Raw genomic sequence first — 14,713 nt, forward strand, 5'->3', positions numbered from 1 at the left:
TCTTGAGGAAGCACAGCCTAGGTTGTCCTCTGGCCTCCACGTGTGTGCACATCCACACATGCAAATCTAAACATGTCAGGTGATATGAATCAACTGCTTGTTTTAAATTCTCTGCAGTGCCTTGCCAGCCTCCTGAAATGTTAGTGGCTTTCCTAGTCAAGGTGAAATGTGGGGCGAGCCCCAGCACATTTCTGTTTCTGAAAGTTGAGGGCTTAGAAATGGGTTCTGTTCTTTTAGAGATGCCTCCCTCCACAGTCATGGGAGGGGAAAGGGAATAGAGACAAGCGAGTGATCACAGAGAGATGCAGCTTTGCAGGGCAGGGGTCTCTTCTCTCTGCACTGTACATGCCCAGGGCACGGGCCCAGTCTTTACTCCGATACTATGTAAGCAGCCAGCATAGATTCTGAAAGCTTCCTTCTCTGTGACTCTTCCTCTGTGTCTGTCACCACTGGATACCTACTGCAGTGATGGTGGTTTGTGCTGTCACTCTGGCACTAAGTCCCTGTGCTTCTGTGCTGTTTGACACCTGGGTCAACCAGCAGGCTGGTGGGCTGGTTGGCTAGCCATCTTGCTATGGAGCCCTGGGGATCCTTGCAGGCTCAGGGCCTCTACCCACCACCTTGCTTCTGACACCTGGGTAGTCATCAGATGGTGCGAGTGCCTCTGCTGCCTGTGATAAAGTTTTCATCAGGCCCTAGAGTGTCCCTGCAGACAGTCACTGAGTGCCATCTGCACCAGTGTAACTGCTCAGACCAGACTGTCAGTCTCCTAAATCAAAAGGACATTTACAGTGCTAAGTGGCTCCCCTTTGACGGTTCTCATAAACAGAGGAGGCTGAGAAATATCCTTTTAGCAGTGAGTGGGGAAGGACCCATCATGCACTGGGCTCCTACCTCTCCAAGTAAAGGTCCTCTACACCCGAACTCCCCCACCCCACCCCTCTTCACAGATCTATAAGCCTTTTAGGTAATGACACCCAGTGTGGCAGAGAAAAAACAGACATGCAAATGCATTTCTGTTCTGCTTTTTTTTTTTTTTTTTTTTTTTTTTTTTTTTTTTTTTTATGGAATCTAGGACTGAAATGTGAAATGAGATTTGAGGTGATCCATGGCTGAATTCCTGTCTCTGATGAGCAACCATTCAAGAGGAGTTTCCATACCTTCCTGTTCTTTTAAATGTATGCTTTTATATGTATGTGTATGTGTACACTCATGTATGTGCTGATGTGTGTGTATGGGTGGATGCATGTACACTTTTGTGTGGAGGCCAGAGAACAACCTTGTCTGATGTCACTCAACCACTGTCGCCCTGGGTTATTTGAGATGGTGTCTTTCACTGACCTAGAACTCAGCAAGTAAGCTAGGTTGGACATTTAGCACACCCCAGATATTCATCTTCCTCTACCCCCCTGCCCCACTTCACCACTGTGATTGCAAGAATGCTTCCACCACCGAGAATTTTTTATGTGGGTCCTGAATTTCATACTCAGACTTTCCTGCCTGCAAGGCAAGCACTTTCCAGCCTCTACCTTCCTATTCTTGCTCAGGGAGATTCTTCACGAGAATGCAAGAAAGATTTCCATGGTGGATTTTCTGGACGTTTCTTATATAGACTGAAGAGGGTCCACTCTGATAAGCAGTGTGATCCAGATAGGATAACCGAAAGATGGAGAGTGGGGATCACATTGCCTCGCTTCTTCAGATCCGACTGTGAACTTGGGACAGATCCCGTCTGTGACGCTCAGTTTCCTTCCCTTGCTCTCTGAGCTCAGGTGCAGTACTCACCGCAGGGAGCATAGGAACTGCCTGCAGTAAGTGTTGCACTTAGTGCGATTAGGTCCCTCCAGAGTAGACAGTGCGATTAGGTCCCTCCAGAGCAGACGTGGGTGAAGAGTCCACTTTCTGGCTGGATTGCATTAACAACTGGTGCAACCTCTCAGTGCCCTTGTGTCTTCTCCTATAATTTTGGGATAATCAATGTCATGATGATGGTGTTTCCCCAAGGATGTTGGGGTAAATGAGCCAGCCAAATCCTATAGAACACACAGTTCTAGGCATAGCGAGGACTCTACCAATGATTCTGTTTTTACTTTTTCTACATTTGTAATTATTCTGTAACTTGTACACTAACGATATCTCAAGCAGATATGTCTAATGTGAAGAAACTTCACTTGTCAGCGAGATCCACTGCCTCATATGTATTTACCCACGTTGAGTGCCAACTACTCCAGATGCTGTGTCGGTCACCAGATGGATACCTGGGCCTGAACCCTGTCCCCAAGGCTAGGAACATGGGAGTCAGGGGTGGTACAAAATGAACCCAAACCCCTGGGAGCAATGACTCTTGATGAAATAATGGTTCAGAGATGAAGTGAGATTAAGTAGCCATCCCCCACTCTGTGGGGAAGCAGGTGAAGGCGCCGATAGACAGATCATGTGGAAACAAGTTCAGCTCGGAGCAGATCCCTGTTCTCTTTGCTGTGCAGTAGGCTCTATGGAGGCACAGCACAGGAAGTGCTTGGCACCCTTGTCCCCATGGCACCTCACAAAATCCCACAGGAGCCAGACAGGCTGTCCTGAGTCAGGGAGGGGGTACAGGTCATACTCCACACCCTAATTAACACTACAGTGTTAACGAAGCTATGGTTCTTAACACAGAACATTTGATCAACTGATGGATGATTATTTCCAGACACACTCAGACACACACACACACACACACAGACACACACACACCCCTCCATCTGCTTTTACTTAAGCTAACAAATGGATCATTTGTTATTATTTATTTAAATATCTTTGGAACTTGGGTTTTTTCTTTAAACTTGAATCCAGGACTTTGAGCAGGCTATGCTCTACCACGGATAATTTAGGTTCCTTAGCCCCCGGCTCAGTTTTTAGATTCACCAGTGGCTCAAAATCTGAGGAGCCAACACAGAAAAACAAACAAATCAGAAGATGAAAACGCCAGGTAAGCTTCTTTGGCCCCTGGCATCTAAATCATCAAGGCTGTGAATCTTTCTCTGTCCACAGCTCCGGAAGTTCTCGCCCAGAAACCGTACAGCAAAGCTGTGGACTGCTGGTCCATCGGGGTGATCGCCTATATCTTGTAAGTATTGCTTACCACCATGGCTCCCCTCCACCTCTACTTATCTGACTGTGGCAAAATATGTGTAACAGAGATTTTTATCGTTCTGGGAGTATTAAGTCTATCCTCTGCAGTACTGCCACTGCCTATTTCATCTCTGACAGAAACTTTACAAACAGCAGACAGCCGCTCCCTGCACCCCTCTCAGCCCGTTACCCTCCATTCTACCGTCTGTCTTTGTGAACCTGGCTTTTCTGGGGGCCTAAGAGAAGTGGGAACATACAGCTGTTTTTCTTTGGTGATAAGCTTATTCACTTATGGGTCCTCAGAGTTCATCCATGTTGAACTATATGCCAGACCCTCCTTCCTTTCAGGGATGACACCCAACTTTCTGGACCACCCTAAGTTCATCTTCTCACCCATCCGTGGATAATTGAGTTGCTGCCACCTTTAGACTCTTGTGCATAATGTTGCTATGGCCGTGAATGTATGAGTCTAAAAATGGAACTGATATTTATATCATATGATAAAACATTCTTTGTCTAATTTTGGGAAGCCACTGACATGTACGTAGCAAGGCGCCACTTTAGGGATACTTTCCTAGCAGCCCTGATCAACATTCACACCAATCTTACACCTTAAAAATGCCAGGCCTGGTGGTACCCACCTTTAATCTCAACACTTGGAAGATAGAGACAAGCAGACCTCTGTGGGTCTGAAGCCAGTGTAAACTACATAATGAATTTAAAGACAGCCAGGCCTATATAGAGAGATCCTGTTTCAAAAGCAAAAACAACCGCAAAAGTAACTTAAAAATAAAATAACAATTTGATTTTGATTCTGATTTTCCTTTCCCTATTAACTTCATGGCTTTGGAGGGACTGGGTTGAAAACCACTGTGTGAAAATACTAGCACATCTCCCTAAAGGATCACATTTAGGAGAAAGTGGATGGAAATCAAAACACATGGCTGGAACACCTCGTTTCCTGCTGGAGGCCTTACTTCCTTGATCCAGGAAATGACATCATCCCGTGCCCTCCTTGCAGACATTTCAGGATCAGCCCTTCTGTTCCGTATCATTAGGTTTTGTTTTGCCCAAGCCTACTCTAAAGCCCTTTTTAATTGCAGTTGTATCTGCAAATATTTATTATGTGGTAGGCTTTTATAGCAGGTTTAGCCCAACTAGCTTCCATAATTGCTAGGAAATGAAGTTCCTCTCCTGAGTATCCCCAAAGAAAGGGATGTTCTCTACCAAACAAACATCCCTTGCCAAAGACTAGAAAGGACTGTGATTAAAGAAGCTTCTAATTGTACATGATGTCCTCTGTCCTCAAGGCCACCTTGCACCGTTACCAAGGAAGCAAATGATCTTTCTACAGCAACATTCAGTAGGGTAGCTTGTGCATTCCAGTGTAGATTTGGGTGATAGCTCCTGTGGGTTCATGCCATTGCAATAGGGGAGTTTGGCCCACTGTAATACACCCCATAGGGTTCTCCTTTATGTGAGTGCTAAGACTAAGATAGTGCACTTATATATGTCTTCATTTTCTAAGCATAGCAAACATTGGAGAGGGTCAAGACCCACAGACTCTTAGGGTCCTGATTGGTGGTACTATTTTAGGAAATTCTAGAACTCTGGGAGGTGGAGCTTAGCTGTGGGAGGTCGTTGGCTGGAAGTATGTCCTTGATAACTCTCTTACCCTAGCACCATTTCAGCTCTCTGTACCCAACTGTTAAACTGTGAAGATAAAATCCCTCCACTAAGTTGCGTCTATCAGGTATATTGGTCACAGATATGCAAAGGTCACTAATCCTTGGCACTAGTATCTTGCTTTAGGGGATATAGACCCTTTTGAGAATCTAATAACAGTTGTAAACCAGTCCCCTAATAAAACCACACATACACGATTAGACCTGGTCCTGGGTAAACAGAGAGTTACAAGGACACAGTGTTACTCAATGTGGCCTCATAACTCCCCAGCTATAATCCTGTCAGAGGTCCTGACTCTCTCGGCTTGACTGGAAAGCTCAAAGTAAGTTAAAGACTGGCCCTTTCCTGTCAATAGTTGAAGCTGATCTTGGTGGTCTGGAAGGGTCTTCCCTGGGACGGTACTCACTTTGGGTTTGTGAGTATCATTTTTTTCTTTGACATCTTGACATAGAAAGGGATTTCAGCAGTTGCAGAGAATGAATATTGATTAGTGGTAGTTTTTAAGATTTATTTATTTTTATTTATATATGTGTATACTGTTGCTGTCTTCAAACACCAGAAGAGGGCATCAGATTCCATTACAGATGGTTGTGAGCCACCATGTGGTTGCTGGGGATTGAACTCGACCTCTGGAAGAGCAATCAGTTCTCTTAACCACTGAGCCATCTCTCCAGCCCTTGATTAATGTTTCTTTGAATTATTAGGTAAGGAGCTGGAGAAATGGCTCAGCATTTGTTGCTCTGCAGAGGACTGGAGTTTGGTTTTTAGCACCCATGATAGGCAGCTAACAACAGCTTCTAACTCCAGCTCCAGGGGATCCATTGCCCTCTTTGACATCCATCACATTCCTAACACACACACACACACATACACACCCCACACACATACACACACACCACACTATAGTAAATCTTTGGGATTACTGAAAAAGTATCTGTAACTAGGTAGGGATGCCTTAGTGATCCAGCTGCTATGCTATAACAAGGTACAACAGAGTAAATGATATCCAGTATCAGCACATGTAATTTGTAGATAACAGCGGCCAGTAAAGTTCCTGGTCAGTCTCTGCTTCCTGCCTGGGGAGGGTTCTCTTGCTCAGTGTGTCCTCCCATAGCAAGGAGAGCACCTAGAGGAAACCTTTCTGGTATCCTCTCTAAATCAGCCATTGGCAAGGACAGTGGTATTATCTTGCTTGGCTAGTCAATCTGGAGGTATTGTGGCAGAGGGAAATTTTCAGAGTAAAATCATAGTGCTACTGGAGAAGAAGGCTGAAAGGAATAGACTGGCAATAGGCACTTAACCACATGTGCCCTGAACCACAGTTCATATTAGACATAGAAGACATATTAGAACATCTTAGCCTGGGTCCCTCAGAGACCAGTCTGCGCAGGTGAGAGCACGGACTGCAGAAGCAACACACCTTCTCGGACAGACCCCGTTTCGGGATCCAGACATCTGGGCACCTTCCCCACCAGAGGAGAGGTGTCCACCCAGGAGGGCTCTGACTGCCTGAGCAGGTGAGGGAGCCATCTTGGGTCCCGGGTTCCTCAAAGACCAATCTGCACAGATCAGCTTGTTGACTGCAAAGGGTGAGCAAGCAAACTGCAGAAGCAACACAGCTTCTGGGACAGACCCCATTTCAGGCTCCAGACATCCGGGCACCTTATCCGCCAGAGGAGAGGTGTCCTCCTGGGAGGGCTCTGACCACCAGAGGCAGGTGAGAGACCCATCTTGTGTCCTGCATCCCTCGGAGACCAGTCTTGCAGGTGAGTGTACAGACTGTAGAAGCAACACATCTTCTGGGACAAGCCCTGTTTCGGGCCTTCAATTCAGCCAGGAGGCAGGACTGAACACCAGACCTCTGTGCACCTTCCCTGCAAGAGGAGAACTTGCCTGCAGAGAGTGTTCTGACCACTGAGACTCAGAAGAGAGCTGGACTCCCAGGACTGCTGACCAAGGCTAACAGAATCACAGGAGGAACAAGCTCCAACCAGAGACAACTGTAACAACTATCTCCAGAGATTACCAGATGGCAAAAGGCAAATGTAAGAAACTTACTAACAGAAACCAAGACCACTCACCATCATCAGAACCCAGCACTCCCACCTCAGCCAGTCCTGGATACCCCAACACATCCGAAAAGCAAGACTTGGATTTATAATCACATCTCATGATGCTGGTAGAGGACATAAAGAAGGGCATTAATAACTCACTTAAAGAAATACAGGAGAACAGTGCTAAAGAGGTAGAAGTCCTTAAAGAGGAAACACAAAAATCCCTTAAAGAGCTATAGGAAAACACAACCAAACAGGTGATGGAATTGAACAAAACCATCCAATACCTAAAAAGGGGAAGTAGAAACAATAAAGAAAACCCAAATTGAGACAACTCTGGAGATAGAAACCCTAGAAAAAAAATCAGGAACCATAGATGCAAGCATCAGCAACAGAATACAAGAGATGGAAGAGAGAATCTCAAGTGCAGAAAATTCCATAGGGAACATGGGTACAACAATCAAAGACAATGCAAAATGCAAAAAGATCCTAACTCAAAACATCCAGGAAATCTAGGAGACGATGAAAAGACTAAACCTATGGATAATAGAAGTAGATGAGAATGAAGATTTTTCAAATTAAAGGGCCAGCAAATGTCTTCAACAGAATTATAGAAGAAAACTTCCCTAACCTAAGGAAAGATGCCCATGAACATACAAGAAGCCTACAGAATTCCAAATAGTCTGGACCAGAAAAGAAATTCCTCCCGACACATAATAATCAGAACAACAAATGCACTAAATAAAGATAGAATATTAAAAGCAGTAAGGGAAAAAGGTTAAGTAACATATAAAGGCAGGCCTATCAGAATTACACCAGACTTCTCACCAGAGACTATGAAAGCCAGAAGATCCTGGACAGACGTTATGCAGACCCTAAGAGAACACAAATGCTAACTCAGGCTACTATATCCAGCAAAACTCTCAATTACCATAGATGGAGAAACCAAAGTATTCCATAACAAAACCAAATTCACACATTATCTTTCCACAAATCCAGCCCTTCAAAGGATAATAAAGGGAAAACTCCAACACAAGGACAGAAACTACACCCTAGAAACATCAAGAAAGTTAATCCTTCAACAAACCTAAAAGAAGACAACCGCAAGAACAGAATCTCAACTTTAACAACAAAAATAACAGGAAGCAACAATTACTTTTCTTTAATTTCTCTTAACATCAATGGATTCAATTCCCCAATAAAAAGACATAGACTAATAGACTGGCTACACAAACAGGACCCAACATTTTGCTGCTTACAGGAAACCCATCTCAGGGAAAAAGACACTGCCTCAGAGTGAAAAGCTGGAAAACAATTTTCCAAGCAAGTGGTCCAAAGAAACAAGCTGGAGTAGCCATTCTAATATCGAATAAAATTGACTTCCAACCCAGAGTTATCAAAAAAGACAAGGAGGGGCACTTCATACTCATCAAAGGTAAAATCCTCCAAGAGGAACTCTCAATTCTGAATATCTATGCTCCAAATGCAAGGGCAGCCACATTCATTAAAGACACTTTAGTAAAGCTCAAAGCACACATTGCACCTCACACAATAATAGTGGGAGACTTGAACACCCCACTCTCACCAATGGACAGATCCTGGAAACAGAAACTAAACAGAGACACATGGACAGTAACAGAAGTTAGGAAACAAATTGATTTAATAGATATCTACAGAACATTTTATGCTAAAACAAAAGGATATACCTTCTTCTCAGCGCCACATGGTACCTCCTCCAAAATTGACCATATAATTGGTCACAAAACAGGCCTCCACAGACACAAAAATATTGAAATTATCCCATGCATCCTATCAGATCACCAGGGACTGAGGCTGATCTTCAATAACAACATAAATAATAGAATGCCAACATTCATGTGGAAACTGAACAACACTCTACTCAATGATTCCTTGGTCAAGGATGAAATAAAGAAAGAAATTAAAGACTTTTTAGAGTTTAATGAAAATGAAGCCACAACATACCCAAACTTATGGGACACAATGAAGGCAGTCCTAAGAAGAAAACTCATAGCCCTGAGTGTCTCCAAAAAGAAACTAGACAGAGCATACACTGGCAGCCTGACAGCACACCTAGAAGCTCTAGAACTAAAGGAAGCAAAGTCACCCAAGAGGAGTAGATGTCAGGAAATAATCAAACGCAGGGCTCAAATCAACCAAGTGGAAACAAAAAGAACTATTCAAAGAATCAACCAAACCAGGAGCTGGTTCTTTGAGAAAATCAACAAGATAGATAAACCCTTAGCCAGACTAACTAGAAGGCACAGGGACAGTATCCTAATTAACAAAATCAAAAATGAAAAAGGAGACATAACAACAAAACCTGAGGAAATCCAAAACATCTTCAGATCCTACTACAAAAGGCTATATATACTCAACAAAACTAGAAAACCTGAATGAAATGGACAACTTCCTAGACAGATACCAGGTACCAAAGTTAAATCAGGATCAGATTAACAATCTAAACAATCTCATTTCCCCTAACGAAATAGAAGCAGTCATCAATAGTCTCCCAACCAAAAAAAGCCCAGGACCAGATGTGTTTAGTGCAGAGTTCTATCAGACCTTCAAAGAGACCTAATTCCAACTCTTCTCAAACTATTCCACAAAATAGAAACAGAAGGTACTCTACCCAACTCATTCTATGAAGCCACAATTACTCTGATACCTAAACCACACAAAGATCCAACAAAGAAAGAGAACTTCAGACCAATTTCCCTTATGAATGCAAAAATACTCAATAAAATCCTCACAAACCGAATCCAAGAACACATCAAAACCATCATCCATCATGACCAAGTAGGCTTCGTCCCAGGAAATCAGGGATGGTTCAATATACAGAAATCCACGAATGTAATCCAGTATATAAACAAACTCAAAGATAAAAACCACATGATCATCTCATTAGATGCTGAGAAAGCATTTGACAAAATCCAACACCCCCCCCCTTCATGATAAAAGTCATGGAAAGATCAGGAATTCAAGGCCCATCCTTAAACATAAAAAAAAGTAATATACAGCAAACCAGTAGTCAGCATCAAACTAAATGGAGAGAAACTTGAGGCAATCCCACTAAAATCAGGGACTAGATTTCTCCCTACCTATTCAATATAATACTTGAAGTCCTAGCCAGAGCAATTAGACAACAAAAGGAGGTCAATAGGATACAAATTGGAAAGGAAGAAGTCAAAATATCACTATTTGCAGATGATATGATAGTATATATAAGTGATCCTAAAAATTCCACCAGAGAACTCCTAAACCTGATAAGTAGCTTCATTGCAGTAGCTGGATATAAAATTAACTCAAACAAGTCAATGACCTTTCTCTACACAAAGGATAAATGGGCTGAGAAAGAAATTAGGGAAACAACACCATTCACAATAGTCACAAATAATATAAAATACCTTGGTGTGAGTCTAACTAAGGAAGTGAAAGATCTGTATGATAAGAACTTAAGTCTCTAAAGAAATAAATTGAAGAAGATCTCAGAAGATGGAAAGATCTCCCATGCTCATGGATTGGCAGGATTAATATAGTCAAAATTGCTATCCTGCGGAAAGCAATCTACAGATTCAATGCAATCCCCATCAAAATTCCAATTCAATTCTTCACTGAGTTAGAAAGGGCAATTTGCAAATTCATCTGGAATAATAAAAAACCTAGGATAGCAAAAACTATTCTCAACAATAAAGAACCTCTGATGAAATCACCATGCCTGACATTAAGCTGTACTACAGAGCAATTGTGATAAAAACTGCATGGTACTCGTACAGCGACAGACAGATAGATCAGTGGAATAGAATTGAACAGAATCTACATAGCTATGATCACTTGATCTTTGACAAAGGAGCTAAAACCATCCAGTGGAAAAAAGAGAGCATTTTCAACAAATGGTGCTGGCACAACTGGTGGTTATCATGTAGAAGAATGTGAATTGATCCATTCTTATCTCCTTGTACAAAGCTCAAGTCTAAGTGGATCAAAGACCTCCACATAAAACCAGAGACACTGAAATTAATAGAGGAGAAAGTGGGGAAAAGCTTCAAAGATATGGGCACAGGGGAAAAATTCCTAAACAGAACAGCAAAGGCTTGTGCTCTAAGATCAAGAATTGACAAATAGAGCCAGGCGCAGTGGCACACACCTTTAATCCCAGCACTTGGGAGGCAGAGGCAGGTGGATTTCTGAGTTCAAGGCCACTTAATGTATAACTAACAAAGTGAGTTCCATGACAGTCAGAGCTATACAGGGAAACCCTGTCTCAAAAAAAAAAAAAAAAAGAATTGACAAATAGGACTTCATAAAATTGCAAAGCTTCTGTAACGCCAAAGACACTGTAAATAAAACAAAAAGGCCACCAACAGATTGGGAAAGAATTTTTGCCAATCCTAAATCTGATAGGGGACTAATATCCAATATATACAAAGAGTTCAAGAAGCTGGACTCCAGAAATTCAAATAACCCCATTTTAAAAATGGGGTACAGAGCTAAACAAAGAATTCTCAACTAAGGAATACCGAATGGCTGAGAAGCATCTGAAAAAATATTCAGCATCCTTAATCATCAGGGAAATGCAAATGAAAACAACCTTGAGATTCCACCTCCCACCAGTCAGAATGGCTAAGATCAAACATTCAGGTGACAGCAGATACTGGCTAGGATGTGGAAAAAGAGGAATACTCCTCCATTGCTGGTGGGATTGCAAGTTGGTACAACCACTCTGGAAGTCAGTCTGGTGGATCCTCAGAAAATTGGACATAGTACTACCGGAAGATCCAGCAAAACCTCTCCTGGGCATATACCCAGAAGATGTTCCAACCGGTAATAAGAACACCACTATGTTTATAGCAGCCTTATTTATAACAGCCAGAAGCTGGAAAGAACCCAGATGTCCCTCAGCAGAGGAATGGATACAGAAAGTGTTTTACATTTACATAATGGTGTACTACTCAGCTATTAAAAACAATGAATTTATGAAATTCTTAGGCAAATGGACGTATCTGGAGGATATCATCCTTAGTGAGGCAACCCAATCACAAAAGAAGTCATTAGATATGCACTCACTGATAAATGGATATTAGCCCAGAAACTTAGAATACCCAATATACAATTTGCAAAACTCAAGAAAGTCAAGAAGAAGGAAGACCAACGTGTGGATACTTCATTCCTCCTTAGAATAGAGAACAAAATACCCATGGAAGGAGTTACAGAGACAAAGTTTGGAGCTAAGATGAAAGGATGGGATATCCAGAGACTACCCCACCCGGGGATCCATCCCATAGTCAGCCACCAAACCCAGACAATATTGCATATGCAAGCAAGATTTTGCTGAAGGGATGCTGATATAGCTGTCTCATATGAGGCTAAGCCAGTGCTTTGGCAAAAACAGAAGTGGATGCTCACAGTCATCTATAGGATGGAACACAGGGCCCCCAATGGAGAAGCTAGAGAAAGCACCCAAGGAGCTGAAGTGGTCTGCAACCCTATAGGTGGAAAAACAATATGAACTAACCAGTACCCCCAGAGCTCATGTCTCTAGCTGCATGTGTAGCAGAAGATGGCCTACTCGACCATCACTGGAAAGAGAGGCCTCTTAGTTTTGCAAACCTTATATGTCCCAGTACAGGGGAACGCCAGGGCCAAGAAGTGGGAGTGGTTGGGTAGGGGAGCAGGGTGTGGGGAGCGTATAGGGAACTTTCAGGATAGCATTTGAAATGTAAATAAAGAAAATATCTGATAGAATATCTTAACATGGTTATAGATGCCATGTAGAGCTTTGAAGAGTTCTAACGTGTGGGTATAACTTGTATTGGGGTATGTCTGAATAGTGGGGTATCTAGGCTCTTCCAGTAATGGGACACAATGCAGCACTTCAAGTTGGTCTTAAAAGAAGACATGCCATATTTCTTTGCTTCTACTTAATAAGAACTTGATAAGCTCCAGCTTGGGTGGTTTTCTTTTGGTACCACTCACTTCCCCCAGAAACCACCTTCAGGTTGATTTCATGACTATGTCAGATTCCAAGAGGGTAGACAAGGACTCCCTTTGTCCTTCGTGATAGCCAGAGCTTGAAGCCCAGACAGAGAATAAACAAACTTCAGTCATTTTAGTTATATCCTGTAAGGTGTTCAGATGTCAGCTGAATTCAGTAGCGAGCTCTCGTGATGCCAGCATTTGGGGAGTAAAGGCAAGAGAATTGGGAGTTCGGACTTCCCTGGGCTACTTAGAACGTTTTAGGTCACTCTTTACATGATAAGACACTATCTAATAATTATCTGGGTATAATTTTCTATGTAACATGGCTACGTGTAGAAAAACACTAACTTTGAATTTAACATTAGGGATATTTTAACCCACTTATGAGCTCATCTTGTCTGGCTGTGTACATCACTAGTACTGGGGTAGAGGCACCTAGCCTTTGTCATCTTTAGATCTCTAACACCAGGGTCAGTTCCTAGACATAGAAAGCACTACAGGAATGACAGTCATTGACCCTAATGATCACACACTGGAGGCTGTTGGTCTCATGCGCTCTGCCAGCTGTTGGAGTTGATGGAATGAGGCAGTTGTTGAGGACAGAGAGCATTGGGTAGTGGGAAGGGAAGTACCATTCAAGGTCTGTGTAGAAGACTGGAGAAGATTAAGAAGGGAAGAAATATCTGGCTAAGTATGCCATGGTACTTGGACGATTCTCCTTGGGAAGGTCCTATGGCCCAAGTTGGTAAGGATAGTGCAAAATTGGCACTAACTTGAAACAGGGATAACATCCAAATTTGCAGCTTTGGAAATGGCTTTGTGAGTAAAGTGCTTGTTATCCAAACTAGGGGCCTAAGCTTGGGTTTCCATAGTACCCATATTAAAGCCAAGAATGATGAGGCATGCCCATAATCCCCGTTCTGGGGAAATGGAGACAGGTGGATTCCTGGAGCTCACTGCCTAGCCAGACCAACCAACTGATGACCTCCAGGCTCAGCAACAGAACCTGTCTCAAAAGGGAAGGTGGAAAAGCAACTGAGGCAGAAGACTGAGGTCCACCTCTGGCTTCTGCATGGATGATCACATACCAACATAATCATGTATGCATGTACGCATCACACAAAAACCACACTCAAATAAAACACATGGATCTCAATCTCAGACTCCTGCAACTTCAATGCTCCTGTTGATCCACCATGTATAGCTCTCTATCCAGTCACTGTCTGAGTTTACACAGCTATGGAGCAAGCTAAGACCATAGCAAAAGCTATGCTATGCTATAGAAAACCCAGCTTTCTCAGGGAATCACACCAAGACCCCTATTCTTTTTCTCCATTAGAGTGGAAAAGATGCTAGCCTCTCCCAATTTCTGGAACACTGCCCTATTATTTTTAATCGACCAGCCTGTCACACTGAGATATTAGATTACAGCAAAAAATGGCTGAGACAGACCGCATCACCACATTTTCTTCTCTCTGCACAGCACATAAACATCGCTCATTTTGCCGGTGCAGAGGCTTGTTAAATTGCCTCTCTCTGGGTCTCCTCACTCATTTCTCTGTTATCCATCATGTGGAAGGAGAAATTGTTTTTCTGTCATGGCTCTTCATCTACTCTAAGCACACTTGATGGGTCCCAACCCTGCCAGGAACCTTGCTCTGATACTGAGGATTTACACAAAGCACCTTTGCCCGCAGAGCTTAAGCTGCTGAGAAAGACAAGACAGTCTATGCTGGTGCCTAGTGCGGTGGGCTTCACTTGGCCAAGATAGGACAAATGCCGAAGAGATAATTTTTCCTTTCTCGAGATTTGCGTGAATGTCTTGTAGAGCAAGCTCTCACCTCAGGGAGATTGATGACTGC

At 42.9% G+C, this 14,713-nt stretch overlaps 1 protein-coding gene across 3 annotated transcripts in view; it reads left to right on the top strand.

Annotated features, from left to right (window-relative positions):
- Positions 1-14,713, top strand: part of Camk1d (calcium/calmodulin dependent protein kinase ID) — a 401,559-nt gene that overhangs the window by 353,132 nt on the left and 33,714 nt on the right. For all 3 annotated transcript variants that reach the window (XM_021150928.2, XM_021150944.3, XM_029473783.2), the window contains exon 6: positions 3,034-3,109. In XM_021150928.2, the coding sequence (XP_021006587.1) occupies positions 3,034-3,109 (76 nt within the window). The remainder of the gene's footprint in view (positions 1-3,033; positions 3,110-14,713) is intronic.

This window comes from Mus caroli, unplaced genomic scaffold (assembly GCF_978045245.1).
Source record: "Mus caroli unplaced genomic scaffold, Mus_caroli_1 scaffold_2, whole genome shotgun sequence".
Taxonomy (NCBI): domain Eukaryota; kingdom Metazoa; phylum Chordata; class Mammalia; order Rodentia; family Muridae; genus Mus; species Mus caroli.